Consider the following 15139-nt stretch of genomic DNA (forward strand, 5'->3'; position numbering starts at 1 on the left):
GGGGACCGATCATGAAGAATTAAAGAGGGCACCTGATTAATGAGAAAACATGCAGTGAGTACAACATCACTCCAAAACCGTTTAGGAACATCAATGTGATGAAGAATAGACCGAGCAGTTTCAAGAAGCTGATAGTTCTTCCGTTCAGCTACCCCATTTTGTTGAGGTGTGAATGCACATGAGGTCTGATGAATAATGCCATGCTGTTTTAAATACTGTTGAAATGAAGTAAGAAAGTAAGTATTCACGACCTTTATCTGAACGGAGAACTTTGATTGAAACACCAAATTGTGTGCGTATTTCAGCGTGGAATTTTTGAAAAATGGAAAATAATTCACTTCTTTTTTTCATTAAGTAAATCCATGTCATTCTTGAACAATCATTAATAAAGGAGACAAAATGCTTGTACCCATTATAAGACTCTATTTTGATTGGACCCAAACATCTGAATGAACCAAAGAAAAAGGACTCAACATACGACTCTCAACTCTTGGACTGAAGGACACACGACGTTGTTTCCCAAACTGACATGACTAACATTGCAAAACTGACAAATGACTCAAAGACGGAACCAATATCTTGAGAGCCTTGAGAGATGGATGTCCCAGTCGGCAATGCCATTGCAGAGGAGTAAGTGAAGTCTGAAGAGCATTTGAAGATCCACCACCGTCAAGATAATACAATCCACTAGCTTCATGCCCCCCACCAATCTTCTTCCCCGTCGTGAGATCCTGAAAAACACAAGTGGAAGGAAAGAAGGTAACAGAACAGTTAAGAGCTTTGGTTATTTTACTAACAGACATAAGATTGAATGGAAACTTAAGTACATATAAAATAGATGATAAGGACAGAGAAGGCATGTCAACATTACCAACACCACAGATGGGAGATGAGGACCCATTGGCGAGTGTAACAGTTTGTGATGTGGAGGTTTCAGAAAGAGAAGAGAACACACCTGGAGTCCCAGTCATGTGATCAGAGGCTCCAGAGTCAATAATCCAGGGAGAGGTTTTAGATGGCATGCAAGCAATACCTGAGTGGGCAAGTGTGGCAGTGGTATGCTGTGAAGTGGTTTGAAGGAACCGTTTATACTCATCATGCGGTACACTCACCATCTCCCTCCCAGAAGTAGATGTAGATGTGGGAGGAGTTCGGTCTGCCTGTTTACTGTCACCGATATCAACCTCACCTGCTACAGCATGATTGGCCCATTTAGAGGGAGGGCCATGTAGGTCATAACAGAAATTCACTGTGTGTCCTTCCCTGCCACTATGAGTACACTTCCTTGTAGAGTTATTCTTCCCTCTGCCACGGCCTCCCCCTGAGTCACGACCACCTCGACCAATCATGGAACTGTCACGGCCTCCTCGAGAGGCATGTCCTCCCCCTCTTGTACTGTGTCCACCGCCTCTAGCTGTCACAAGTGCTGATCCATCAGACTGTGGGATTCTCTATCTATCCCAAAGAAATTCTACGAAGCCGCGAGAATACTTCCTCAAGTGTAGGAAGGGTAGAGCTCCCTAATATTTGGGCTCTAACTGGTTCATACTCCGATTTCAGCCCCACCAAGAATCTTGTAACATCTAGTTGTTCCCTTTGCTGTTGCTGAACTTTAATATTTGGAGTGAGTGGATTATAGACATTGAGTTCATTCCTTATATTCTTCATGCAGGCATAGTACTCTTCTAGTGTTTTGTTTCCTTGTTACAAATCAAAGTACTCTTGATAAAGTTGATATATTCTTGTTGTATTATTTTGTCCAGAATACAACTTCTTAGCATGTTCCCATATATCCTTACCCGTATCAAGAAACATGAAGTTGGCACTAATTTTGGGTTCCATACTGTTCCATAGCCAAGTCACGATTTGAGCATCTTCTTGTTCCCAATCATCAAACCCTGGAGAGTCAGCCGGTGGTTTATCATCTTTTACGTGCTTCACTTTCCTCTTTGCCTTGAGGAAAACTTCCACTGATTTAGCCCACGGATTATAGTTCTCCCCATTCAGTTTAATTGAGGTCATCTGTACACCTTGGTAGTCAGGGGAAACCACCACACTAGGTTTCTGATCATTATTGCCCATCTTCTATTGCTGCCATTGTATTCTTTCACAGTTACCTCTGACCTGAATTCTCAGCTACAAGCTGACTGCTGTTATTCAAAGTTTGATGTTCCAGCACCTATAGCAGCCCCTAAATACAACAATGGGTACACACACCTTGTTCTTATTCGCACTACTGCTGATTTCAAAACACCATGAACCACATAAGCATCAATTTAACACTCACTAATCACATGTAAGCCCTTTTACAACCACTCAATAAAGATTGTGCACCACAAGCACCACAACATAGTCAAACCTGTTACACCCAGTTCAGACTAGTTTAACCCTTTTAAGAGGGCATTACACAACCACAAAGAGCTCGGCTAGGTCACTGCATTACACCTTACACCACTCGGCCACCTACAACAGCCCCTACACCATTCGGCTATTGTACACACAACCCGTTCTAGGGAAACAATGAACCTAGTTCTCTAGGTTCTGATCAGTACTAACGGATTCTTGAAGGGTTTCTACCCAGAAATTCCAGCAACACAAGAAGAAGAGATAACTGACCTTCCTTTGAGAGTCTCAACCAACCATTTATTGCTGAAGCCACTTTTCTTGATGAAGAAGTTTATGCGCAACAGAGAGAGACGAGCTGTGATATTTCAGGCCTAGGGCGAACCAGTTCTCTCCATTGACTCACCAGAAATGAAGGAAGATGGGTCCCGAACATTGCTGAGATGATTTACGAACTGAACTAGGTCAGGAACATGGCTCTGATACCATGTTTCGAATGCTGCTACAGTAACCCGAACCAGGAAGAGAAGGAAGAAGAAGAGGAAGAAGAAGAAAAGAAGAAGGAAAAGAAGGGTCTGTCGAAATCTGATGGTCATCCCATTCAGTCGACCCCCTTAATAGTTATTAGATTCTAATGACATTTACAAGGACTAAACTGCCCTTAAGTGTGGGGCAGAGTGTGTCTAATAAAACTGCCACATAAGCAAACCACTTAACAAACATAAGATGACTAAACTACCCCTATTCTGCTCACTTTAACACATCTCTATCTTGGGCTATATCAAGGAGAGAGGGGAATCACTTGTGCACTCAACTAGGTAGGGTGCACTGACATCTTAGTGGTGGCAAAAGAAATTATATCTCCTTTTATATTGGCGTCAATGTTGTTAAAATCTTACGATTTATGATATAATTCACGACTCGAATCATGAATCCCAAGGGTTCCGATTTGAATCTTATGTCCAAATCTTTTTCTGCAAAACTCTTACGATTATTGTTTGAATCCTACAAAATCTTACGATTTATATGATTCTTGCGATTGAAATCAATTCAATTAAGAATTAGTTCTCTACTTTGTCATTTTATTTTTTTTAATATTTAGTTTTGTCAAAGGTGACTTGTTATTAAAGACCTTATTAAAAATTGACTTATTTACATTATTTAAACAATATATTGAGTTTATTTTCCATCATATATAAGATAGAGTCGTTGTATGTAGAGTATTTGACTTTCAAGTCAAACTTGATTATATCATCTTAGACTTCTATTGTATAAGTGGTAAATTCTATTGATTTAGGTACATACATGGTAGATATGGATTAAAAAATAGGGTAGAATCACTTTTCTATATATATTTTGCCTTTTAGCATAACTATTATTTTATTTTTTTTTACAAAATAAAAAAAAATAGAAATAACCTTACGATTTACGGTACGATTCATGATTCTATTCGGTTCAATTTTCTCTACGATTTATGATACATTTTGGGCTTATAGATGTGCAGGTAGAACTAAGGTTAGGTATGTGTGTATATGGATCCTTTGAACCAAAATGATATTCAAAAATGTTTCTTTTCGAGAAAAAAAGTGATATTCAAAATTATTTTCTTTGCTTTTCTTTTTCTCCTGAAAATCAGTTTTAATTTTTATCCTCGGAGAATACTTATGTTGAATGTTTAAATGAAATATGGTTCTTTTTTAAAGTTCACATTTAGGAGGTAATTTATCCCTGCAAGGAAGTGCTTTTTCATTATCTGAGGGAAAGTAACAAAATTCCATAAAAATTTATTGCCTCTTCATTCTTCATATTCAATAAATTTGAGGCACAGAAACTTCATGTGTATTTATTCCATAAACAATTTTCTTTTAACTGTTTTCATGTGAAAGAAGACCCAGAACTGGGTCTGTGACTCTGTTTTCATTACAAGGAATTTGTACATGTGGTTCACATTTGTTTACTTCCATGGTTCAATTGTCCTTTTGTAGGTTTCTGATTTTTATAAACGACCAAATTCAGAACTAAGTCCAGCGAAAGCTGCAATTGAGGACATCTCTCATGTCTCAGAGAATCGAGGTGTCCAGCTGTTGGGACAAATAAGGCATGGTTCATGTCGACCTCGTGCAATCCTATTTAAAGTTCTTGCAGATACTGTAGGTCTTGAGAGTAGGCTTGTTGTGGTAAGATCTTCCTTCATCTGTTGGATATGTTGGAGTAAATCACTCGATTTATCTAGATTGTTGTATACACCTCTTGAGTTTATTTTCTACTGTTGCTTCCAGTTGTCGCATTGGGAAAGATATTTTCCAGTTATATTTCATTGGTAACTATTGTTTCTCAAGGGACATACTTCCCTGTTCTTTTGTCAGGGTCTACCTAGTGATGGTGCTATTGAGCATGCAGACTCATGTAAGCATATGTCAGTCGTAGTTGTGTTGAACTCAGTGGAACTACTAGTTGATCTTATGCGGTTTCCAGGGCAACTAATACCATGTTCAACCAAGGCAATCGTCATGTCCCATGTTTCTGCTGCAGGGGAGAGTGATTCTGCAGAGAATGACTCCTGTGATTCACCCCTTGAACCAAACAGTCCTCTATATGGATTTTCAGATAGAGTGGATTCTGAAAGGTATGTGTTAAATGTAAGATTATTTCTTATGATTTACTTGGAGAGTATCATTTTTATAAATTCTTTAACAGTTAAGGTGGTGGAATGCTGTAATATAGTTGGTTAAGTAGTTTTGTTTTTCTCCGTGTTTCTCCGTTGGTGTATAAGATTTCGTTTTACTTCTCTCTTGAGTTCTGTTTTTACTTTATTACACGGTATATGCTGTGCCTGTGGGATCTTGTTCAATTGCTTTCAATTCTCTTCTATTCCGTATTTTTTTTCTGACACGTATCAGGTTTAGGTTTTTGAAATGTTCAATTGTGCCATACACATTGGGCATTCTCTTGGCTTGGTAAAGTTTGTCTGCATGCATTATGTTCTACTTCACTGGTTATATTTTAGTTTTCTGCATCAGCATCATTTATTTTTATCTGCAACAATCTCAAGAGAGATCTTATTACTTTGGAGAAGTGGAAGAGGAAATGCAAACAAGAGATATTAAAATAGAATAAAAAAACCATAGGCTGGCTCACCACTCACAACAGCCTCAACATATATCCCAAAATATACGAAACACTAGCTAATATAAACGGGAAAAATAACCAATAAGTCTGTCTGATGGGGGATTGCATAATTGAGAGAATTAAAGATAAAAGCGGTGCTGTATTGGGTATATGGATTTTTTTGGAAAAAAACCGATTCCCTTTGGCATTCAGTCATCTGCAACAAGCACGGCTTGCATCACAATTTGCTGGGGCTTATGATCTGCTGGCAGAGTCACCTGTTGCTGTTCACAGGATGACAAGAAGCAATTGAGCCAATTTATCCTACCTTCTTGAGAACTGGTTGTGATGCTGTTTCTGGTAACAAAATTAGATTTCTGCAACATATTTGTATTGGATTGGGTAGGTCAGTAACCTCTTTGCCTCAGTTTTCTAGATTTTACTCCGCTTTGCACAAAAATAAACCACTATTCGACATGGCTTCCTTGTTTGCAGCATATCTTGGGACTTGAGTTTTAGGGATCATGAAAGAAAGTATTGAATTTGTTGTCAATAGCCTTTTGAATGATTTTTTAAATTACATTTCTCTTTCTTCCGGTGGTGATAAGCAGTGAATTCAGTCTTCCAATACTCTGATTGTTTTATTGTGCTTTCCTTTTTAAGACCCTTGATGCGTCTCCGCCCCCTTCATTCAACCTTTCGACAAAGTTCCATGGATTGGCCCTAATCCTCCAAAATCAAGTCTTTTGTTGGGAAGCATCCTTGAAGATAATTGACATGGATGAATGTGAAAATCTGTGTCCTGCACTCCTGCTATTTGTCATTAATACGAGAAAGAAACATAAAATTATAGAGAAGAAAGAAAGAGGAGAAAAATCTATTCTCCACACCTGACTCCAATTTTCTAGTTATATTAGAAAAATAAAATACAATTTAAATGACCAGTTTAGTGCCTCTAAGCATTTCACCAAAACAGAAACATAAGCCCATTAAAACAAAACAGAAAATAAAGACTGCCCCTAATAACTAAAACTGAAAAAAAAAACATAAGACATAATTTGAACACTAATTGTAAAGGGGGACTCTGAAGTTTCGGTGGGGTGGTTCTTAAATGACAACCTGTGTCCATTGAAGCATAAAGTCAACTAAAGTAAGGGGCATGATCTTGGGGGACCTCTGGGATGGTGTCCACTGTTGCAAGGATAGTCTGTTCTGGCATTGGTTCCAAATGGTGTTAAAAGGTCAAAGGAGGTGTATTGCCATTGGCTCCAAAACGTTCGAACTTGATACAAGCAGATCTCTCGGGGATGGGGTGTTGGTGATTACAGAGAGGGGAAGAGGGGCATGGTCCAGAATTGTTCTTAAAGAAGATGAGGTAAGCTGGATTGTAGGTGCTTTGGAAAAATTACTAGAAAACCTCAATAGGCTTTTTGAACTGTTAAGACGAGCGGATAGGGGAAGGATAACCTCATTTTCAGTTGCTGAAATTAGATGGGGAAGATATATAAGGTTAAGCCTTTGGGAAGGAGTGAGAAGAACAAGAAACATTTGCATTCCAGAAGAAGCTAACACTTTAGGGTGAGAGACGATATCAAAAACTGAGTTCGTTTCTTGCCAGAAAGGAAAGACCAGATGTTGTTCTCCCCTTTTGACAGAGGAATTTCTAGGCTTAGAGAAAGGAAGAAGCAGAGTGATGATGGTTGGAGGAAGAGCTTTCATATCTGTGGTCCATAGACTTGGTCAGTTTGGAAATTGGAAAGCAGCCTTTGTTTGCACCAAGTCAGAGGATGTAAGTTGGAGAGACGTGGAACTGGGCAATTCAGCGAACCTACATTTTCCAACGCTGTTAACTCTGAAACCCTTTGAAGCAAACAAGGTGGTGGGGTTGCCCCGTCGGAGGAGACAATCAGCTAGTGAGGTTGGAATCAGTGTTTGTGTATGGGAAGAAGGTGTTGATGGACCAGTGGTGGCCGAAAGTGAATGAAAACCTTGTAAATCTGAGTTTTGATGGTTGGATAGTGATACACGACCTCCCCTTTCATCTGTGGATAGTGGAGACGTTTATCCTAATAGGAAATCTCTGTGGGGGACTGGAGTGTTCACGATACCTTGAGTAGTTCTCATTCTCGACAGAGAAGTTTGGTTCCACTGTTCAATCGAGGTCGAAAGGAAGAAGATCCACCCTGGGGAGGAAAGAACTGAGTCAACTCACCAACCCAAGCCTAGCACACATGGCAAGTCAGGGAGAGTCACATCGCCAACTACTAACCAGGTGAACTTGCGTGGGGTGCACCTGCAACAGAGAGATTACATTGGGAAGAAGCAAGGCCAAGCGCAGTAACTGTTTTAGGAAGTTTGGCGGTAATGTGTAGGAAGCTTGGGGAAGAAAAGGAAAGTCCACTCAAAATTTAAATTTTAAGCAAAAAGCTGTTCAAGGAGAAGGAGAAAGCTAGAAGCAGACGGGCAATCCCAACAAAACCCTACCCGAGAGGGAGACCCGACCCTCTTTTCTCGTTCCTGACAAGCCTGAGAGTTTGGGCCGAATAAAGACAAAAGCCCATTTTGTTCAAGTTGACGAGATTGACACTCCCCTGCTACCCCTCTACTTTTTGGAGAAGGCTTTCCTGAAACACCTCTCTCTAGCAGAGGAGAAGTTAGGGGGGTTAATCGCCCTCCCACACCATTAACTTCAGGGAGCTCAAGTTCGGAGAGGGGAGAGTTGGAGGTGGTGACTGATTCAGCGTTGAGTTCGTATGAATCCGAAGCAGATGTCAACGATCGGGAGGTAGAAAGAGTTCAAGTATTGTTAGAGAACAGAGGAAATTGGGAAAGTGTGGACACTTTGAAGCCAATGTAGCTAGTTAATTCAAATTATGGTCAATCTGAAGACAAACACCGAGGGAAAGGAGGAAAGGTGGAACTTGCGGCAAATACCCTTCCAAGCTCTCCGATTGACCCCTTAGTTTGTCACACTTTAACTATTTCTTCTCCTGGTTTCTCTACCTTTGAGCCTTACTCCAATCCCTTTGTTTCCTGTTTTTCAGGTTAAGGTGGCATTCTATCCAAACCGTTGGCAAGTCTCTGCGGTCAAGGAGCCACTCAATTTGTGAAGAGTTGCAAGATAATCAACAACAAAAAGAACAGTGGGCCAGGCTCGAAGCAACAGAGAGAAATAAAGGGAAGTAGTAAAGGAAAGAAATTGGAAGTAGGAGGGAAGAAAGGGACAAACAGAGCTCAAAAGACTTCAATGGGGTTTTGTCAACTAGGGAGTAGGACCTGAAAGCAGTATTGATAAAAGGTTAAGTAAGGGAAAGGCAGTTGTACACAAACCATGAAGATCTTGACTTGGAACGTAAGGGGGCTGAGAGGGTTATGAAGAGAAGCTTGGTTAAGGATACCCTAAAGAAGGAAAACCCAAACATAGTAATTTTACAAGAAACAAAGAAAGAAGTCATTAAAAGAAAGTTAATTAAAGCAATTTGGGTAATCAGAGGAAGAAAATGGGCAAATCTCCCAGCAACGGGTGGAATTAACAAAAAGTTAATTAAAGCATTCTATCCTGTTCACAAACATTTCCGATGGGAGCAATTGGATTTTGACAAGGGTGTTTGGGCCTAATTCTCCATCAGAGAGGGGAAGAATATGGGAGGAACTAGATTCTTTTTATGAATCGGAGGACCTGCCTTGGTGTGTTGGTGGCGACTTTAATGTCATGAGGTATTGCAGTGAGAGCTCTAACTGTAGGAGAGTAACAAGAAGCATGAAGGAGTTATTGAACTTTATTGCTAGACACAATCTTAAAGACCTCCCTATTAGCAACGACTCCTTTACCTGGTCTAATATGCGGGAGTGTGCAGTAAGCAGCAGACTGAATAGATTTCTCAAATCCAATGACTGGGAGGAACTATACCACAACTGTGTGGTATTTAGGAAAGGAAAGGCATCGTTCAAGCTGGAAAAGGTGTGGACTACTCACAAGGAGTTCCAACAAAAAAATTCTGAATGGTGGAAGGAATGCAAAGTGGATGGTTGGGCAGGATTTAGGTTTCAACAGAAGTTAAAACACTTAAAAGGGAAGCTAAAAGTGTGGGGTAAAGAGGAGTTTAAAAAGTTTGTGGAAGACAAAAATAAACTGACTCAAGAGCTAGGTGATCTGGATCAAAGAGAGCAACTGGGGACTTTGGATGAGGAGGGTTGAAGCAGAAGAGAAACTCTTAAAAAAGGATTGGGAGAAGCTTATTAGGGAATAAATCTTTTAGAGACAAAGGTCTTGAGTGTAATGGTTAAAGGAAGGAGATAATGATTCAATGTTCTTTCATAGTTATGCATCAGGGAGAAGAAGGAAAAACTATGTCTCAAAGCTGGGGGGGGGGGGCAGAGAGAAACAGAGGACAAACGAGAAATTTTAGAAAGTTTTTCAAAGGTTTGTACTCAAAAGACTGGTCCTGTAGGATTCCTTTGAATAATTGGGAGGGACCTAAGTTGTTGGAGGACAACAAGTTGTGGCTAGAAAGAAGCTTTGAAGAGCAAGAAATTAAGGAAGCAGTGTTTAAGATGGATGGTGATAGAGCTCCTGGTCCGGATGGATTCCTTATCCTTTTCTTTCAGTTGTGTTGGGATACAATTAAGTTTGATCTGTTGGTGGTGCTTTCAGATTTCTACATTTCGGCCATCATGAATAAAGGCAACAACTTGACCTTTATCACTCTAGTTCCAAAGAAAGAGGGAACCTTCTTCAGACCTATCAGTTTGGTGGGGAGCTTATACAAAATTGTGGCTAAACTTCTGGCAAGTAGACTAAAGGAGGTGCTGAAAGATTTAATTTCAAGCAACCAAGGGTGACAAATTATTGACAGTATACTTGTTGCAAATGAATGTGTAGAAGAAAGAAGACAAAGTGGCAAGGCGGGGGTTGTAATCAAACTGGATCTAGAAAAGGCCTACGATAAAGTCGATTGGGACTGCTTGTTGAAGATTTTAAACCTTAGAGGCTTTGGAAGGAGATGGGTGAGGTGGATTAGAGGGTGTATAAGTTCTGCTTGGTTTTCAATCCTAATAAATGAAGAGCCAACTGGCTATTTTAATCCAGACAGGGTCTTGAGACAAGGGTGCCCTCTTTCCCTCCTCTTTAACCTGCTAAAAGGTTTGAGGTAGGTAGGGAAGAAATTCAGGTATCTCACTTGATGTTCGCAGATGACATAATCTTGTTCTTGGAGGCAGATTGGCAAAACATCTTCAACCTAAAAAGGATATTAAATATTTTGAGTTGGTGACTGGGCTTAGAATTAACTTCACCAAAAGCAGTACCGTAGGCATAAATGTAAATGGCTCTTTGCTGGAAAGGTTCAAGTAGTTGTTAGGTTGTAAATTGGAGAAACTTCCTATTAACTATTTGGAAATGCCTTTTTGGTGGGAATCCAAGCAGCAACCTGATTCCTTTCCACGGTTCAAGCAGTACCGTGGAAATGCCTTTCCACGTGTTTCTCAAACACTTTCTGTGATAGTGGCTTCGTTAATGGGTCTGCTACATTTTCTGCTGATGCTACCTTCTGAATCAGGACGTCCCCTCTACCATCAATCACCCGCAGTATGTGGTACTTCCTCTCGATGTGCTTCGACTTCGAGTGGGCTCGTGGGTCCTTAGCTTGAGCAATGTCTCCATTGTTGTCACACAACAACGGGATGGGTGATGTGCTCGATGGAACTACTCCCAACTCGTGAACGAACTTCTTCATCCACACGGCTTCTTTGGCAGCCTCACTTGCGGCAATGTACTTGGCCTCTGTTGTGGAGTCTGCAGTGGACCCCTGTTTGTTGCTTTTTCAGCAAACAGTACACGATCCTATCGTGAAAACATATCTAGATGTAGATTTTCTATCATCTGGATTCGACTAGAAATTGGCATCTGTATACCCTAGGATCTGTAGTGAGCTACCGTCGATTACTAGACAAAACTCTTTTGTCCTTCGAAGGTATTTAAGTATGTTTTTCACAGTAGTCCAGTGCTCCTACCTTAGGTTGGCCTGAAATCTGCTTACTATACTCATTGCCTGAGAAATGTCAGGACGAGTGCACAGCATGGCATACATGATGCTCCCTACGACAGAGGCATAGGGAACATCTTTCATGCCATCAAACTCATCAGAAGTCTTGGAAGACATCTTCTTGGAGAGAGTGACTCCATGCCTGAAAGGAACATTTCCTTTCTTGGAGTTTTCCATGCTGTATTTTTTGATTATTTTGTCAATGTAAGCAGATTGGGATAATCCTATTATCTGCTTTGATTTATCTCTAAAGAGTTGAAGACCCAGTATATAGGAGGCTTCTCCAAGATCTTTCATGGAGAATTGCTGTGAAAGCCATACTTTTTCCGTAGTTAACATTCCTACATCATTCCCAATGAGTAGAATGTCATCTACATACAGAACCAAGAAGGTAACCTTTTCTCCACTGTATTTTCTATAGACACAGGGTTCATCTGGATTCTGCTTGAAGTCAAACGATTTGACAGCAGAGTCAAAACGGATGTTCCAACTTCTAGAAGTTTGCTCAAGTTCATAAATGGATCTGTTAAGTTTACATACCATGTTATCCTGACCTGTAGCAATAAAGCTTTGCGGCTGTTGCATGTAGATATCTTCAGTAAGATCTCCATTCAGGAATGCAGTTTTGACATCCATCTGCCAAATCTCATAATCATGGTATGCTGCTACAATTAGCAGGATCCTATTAAAGCATGGCCACAGGCGAAAAGGTTTCCTCATAATCGATGCCCTCTTTCTGAGTGCACCCTTTCGCCACTAGACGAGCTTTGAAGGTCTCAACCCTACCATCGAGGCCCTTCTTCCTCTTGTAAATCCATTTGCAACCGATTGTTTTTACCCCGGAGGGCGGATCTACCAGAGTCCAGACTCCATTTTGAGTCCATCTCTGCTCTCATGGCCTCCACCCACTTATGGGAATCTATGTCCAACATAGCTTCCGTGTAAGTCATGGGATCCTCCTCACTAGTCAAGGTTTCCACAAGGTAACTATCCTGGTCATAACCATAACGGACTGGTGGCCTGGATGCCCGAGTGGATCTTCTTGGTTGGTCACTACCTGGAACTTGTGGGACATCTCCCACTGCTCCTGAGCCCTCCTTATCAAGAACTATTTCCTGACGATGGGTGTCCAGGATATAATCGGTTTCCAAGAACTGTGCATTTCGGCTACAGAACACCTTCTGCTCACTTGGGTCATAGAATAGGTAACCCACAGAGCCTTTTGGGTAGTCTACAAATAGGCAACGACTGGTTTTGAATTCCAACTTGTCTGCACTTGTTCTTTTAACATGTGATGGACAACCCCAAATCTTCAAGTGTTTGACACTTGGTTTCTTTCCGGGCAAAGTTCATATGGAGTGTTCGGAACCGATTTGGTTGGAACCCGATTCAGCACGTAAATCGCAGTCTCTAATGCGTAACCCCAAAAGGATGTGGGTAACTTTGAGTGCATGAGAAGTGACCGGACCATATCCAATAAGGTCCTATTCCTCCTCTCTGAAACACCATTAAGTTGTGGTGTAGCAGGAGGAGCTAACTGTGACACTATCCCATTGTCCTTCAAGTAGTCCCTGAATTCGTCAGAGAGATACTCGCCACCTCGATCTGATTGAAGGGCTTTAGTTTCTCTCCCTAACTGTATAAACCCACTAGCTTTCGGGCGCTCTGCACTACCATCAGGTAAATACTTAATAGTATAAACCCATTTACAACCGACAACATGCTTCCTAGGAGGAAGAGTGGTGAGGTCCCAAGTATGGTTATGAGTTAGTGTTGAGAGTTCTTCTTCCATTGCACAACACCACCCTGGAGAGACTAGGGCTTCTTGGACATCTTTAGGGACAACAACTGAGGATAATAAAGAGATAAGCTGGTGATGGGAAGCGGAAAGGTGAGTGAGTGAAACATAATTAGAAATAGGATGAAGGGTGCATGTGCGTTTACCTTTCCGCAAGGCAATGGGAAGATTAAGATCAGATACTGGGTTTGGGGCTGGTGTGGAGACAACTGTTGGATCTGTCGATGTTGATGGAGCTGGAGGAGTAGCAGCCGATACATGTGGGTGATGTGTATACACTTGACGGATAGGTGGCCGTTTAATAGGTGGTGGCATTGGAGGCAAGGACTTGGTCACAACTAGAACAAGGGGAACACAATCCGCATTTAGAAGTGGAAGAGTAGGAAGAAACATCACCGGACCCCAAGAAAAAAGGAGTAGACTCAGAGAAGGTAACATCAACACACACAAAGGAACGTCGAGAACTAGGATGATAACACATACGCTTTTTAGGTCCGGGAATAGCCAAGATGCACTTAATGGATCGTGCGTCTAACTTGTCCTTCCCGGGGCCCGGATTATGGACGAAGCAGACACACCAAAAAACCCGAGGAGAAAGAGGAAACAAAGACAAGGTGGGAAACAAGGTAGTGAATGGGGAATGACCATCAAGGATAGACGTGGGCATCTGACTAATCAAGAAGCAAGAAGTAAGCACCACATCACTCCAAAAGGGTTTGGGAACATTCATGTGATGCATGAGGGATCGAGATGTTTCCAAAAGATGACGATTCTTTCTTTCAGCCACTGCATTTTGTTGTGGGGTGTAGGTACATGAGGTCTGATGTATAATGCCATATTGGTCCAAGTATTCTTGAAATGATGAAGAGAAATATTCATGGCCATTTTCGGAACGAAAAATTTTAATATGAACACCAAATTGGTTGCGAATCTCAACACAAAATTTATGGAAGATGGTAAACAATTCACTCATTTCTTTCATTAAATAGAGCCACACCATCCTTGAATAATCATCAACAAAAATGACAAAATATCTATATCCATTGTATGACATCACTTTATAAGGACCCCAAACATCTGAATGAACCAAAGAAAAAGGACTCGACACACGGTTATCAACCCTAGGACTAAAGGGAACACGATGATGTTTCCCCAACTAACACGACTCACAATCTAAAACAGAAAGTTGACTCAACGAAGGAACCAAAGACTTCAAAACTTTCAGCGAAGGATGACCAGATCGACAATGCCACTGGAGAGGAGAGAGAGATGACAGGAGAGCTGTTGATGTTCTTCCACCATCGTCAAGATAATACAATCCACCTGTTTCATTCCCTCTACCAATCTTCATCCCCATCTTGAGATCCTGAAAAACACACGAAGAAGGGTAAAAACTAATAGAGCAATTGAGTGACTTGGTCAACTTACTAACAAACTTGATTATGATGTTGAGCAATTTAGGGACATACAAAATTGAGGATAAAGATAAGGGGGTCATGTTAACATTGTCAACACCACAAGTGGAGGATGTGGAACCATTAGCAAGGGTAACATATTATGATGTTGAGCAATGAGAGAGGGAAGAAAACACACATGGAGTTCCAGTCATGTGATCGGAGGCTCCAGAGTCAATAATCCAGGGATTGGGTTTGGATACCAAACAGGCCAAACCTGATTGTGTTAGAGTAGTCGTGTTCTGCTAAGATGTGGATTGGACAAACCTCTCATACTCATCACGGGGAACATACACCATCTCCTTCCCGGGAACATCTTTGGATGTTGGAGGCATTTGATCAGCTGAACGACGCTCGTCTGAAATTGGTGTCACTAGTCATGGCATGATTGG

At 41.1% G+C, this 15139-nt stretch overlaps 1 protein-coding gene across 6 annotated transcripts in view; it reads left to right on the forward strand.

The window, feature by feature from the left end:
- LOC148873731 (putative serine/threonine-protein kinase SIS8) overlaps positions 1-15139 on the forward strand; it is a 98326-nt gene that overhangs the window by 31127 nt on the left and 52060 nt on the right. For all 6 annotated transcript variants that reach the window (XR_016104768.1, XM_088963514.1, XM_088963515.1 and 3 more), the window contains 2 exons: positions 4329-4520; positions 4710-4969. Coding sequence is in view for 5 of the 6 variants with exons in the window: in XM_088963514.1 (XP_088819640.1) it covers positions 4329-4520; positions 4710-4969 (452 nt within the window). In the remaining variant the exon portion in view is untranslated. The remainder of the gene's footprint in view (positions 1-4328; positions 4521-4709; positions 4970-15139) is intronic.

This window comes from Nelumbo lutea, chromosome 1 (assembly GCF_056320005.1).
Source record: "Nelumbo lutea isolate HS-2025 chromosome 1, American lotus-T2T, whole genome shotgun sequence".
NCBI classification, from domain to species: Eukaryota; Viridiplantae; Streptophyta; class Magnoliopsida; order Proteales; family Nelumbonaceae; genus Nelumbo; species Nelumbo lutea.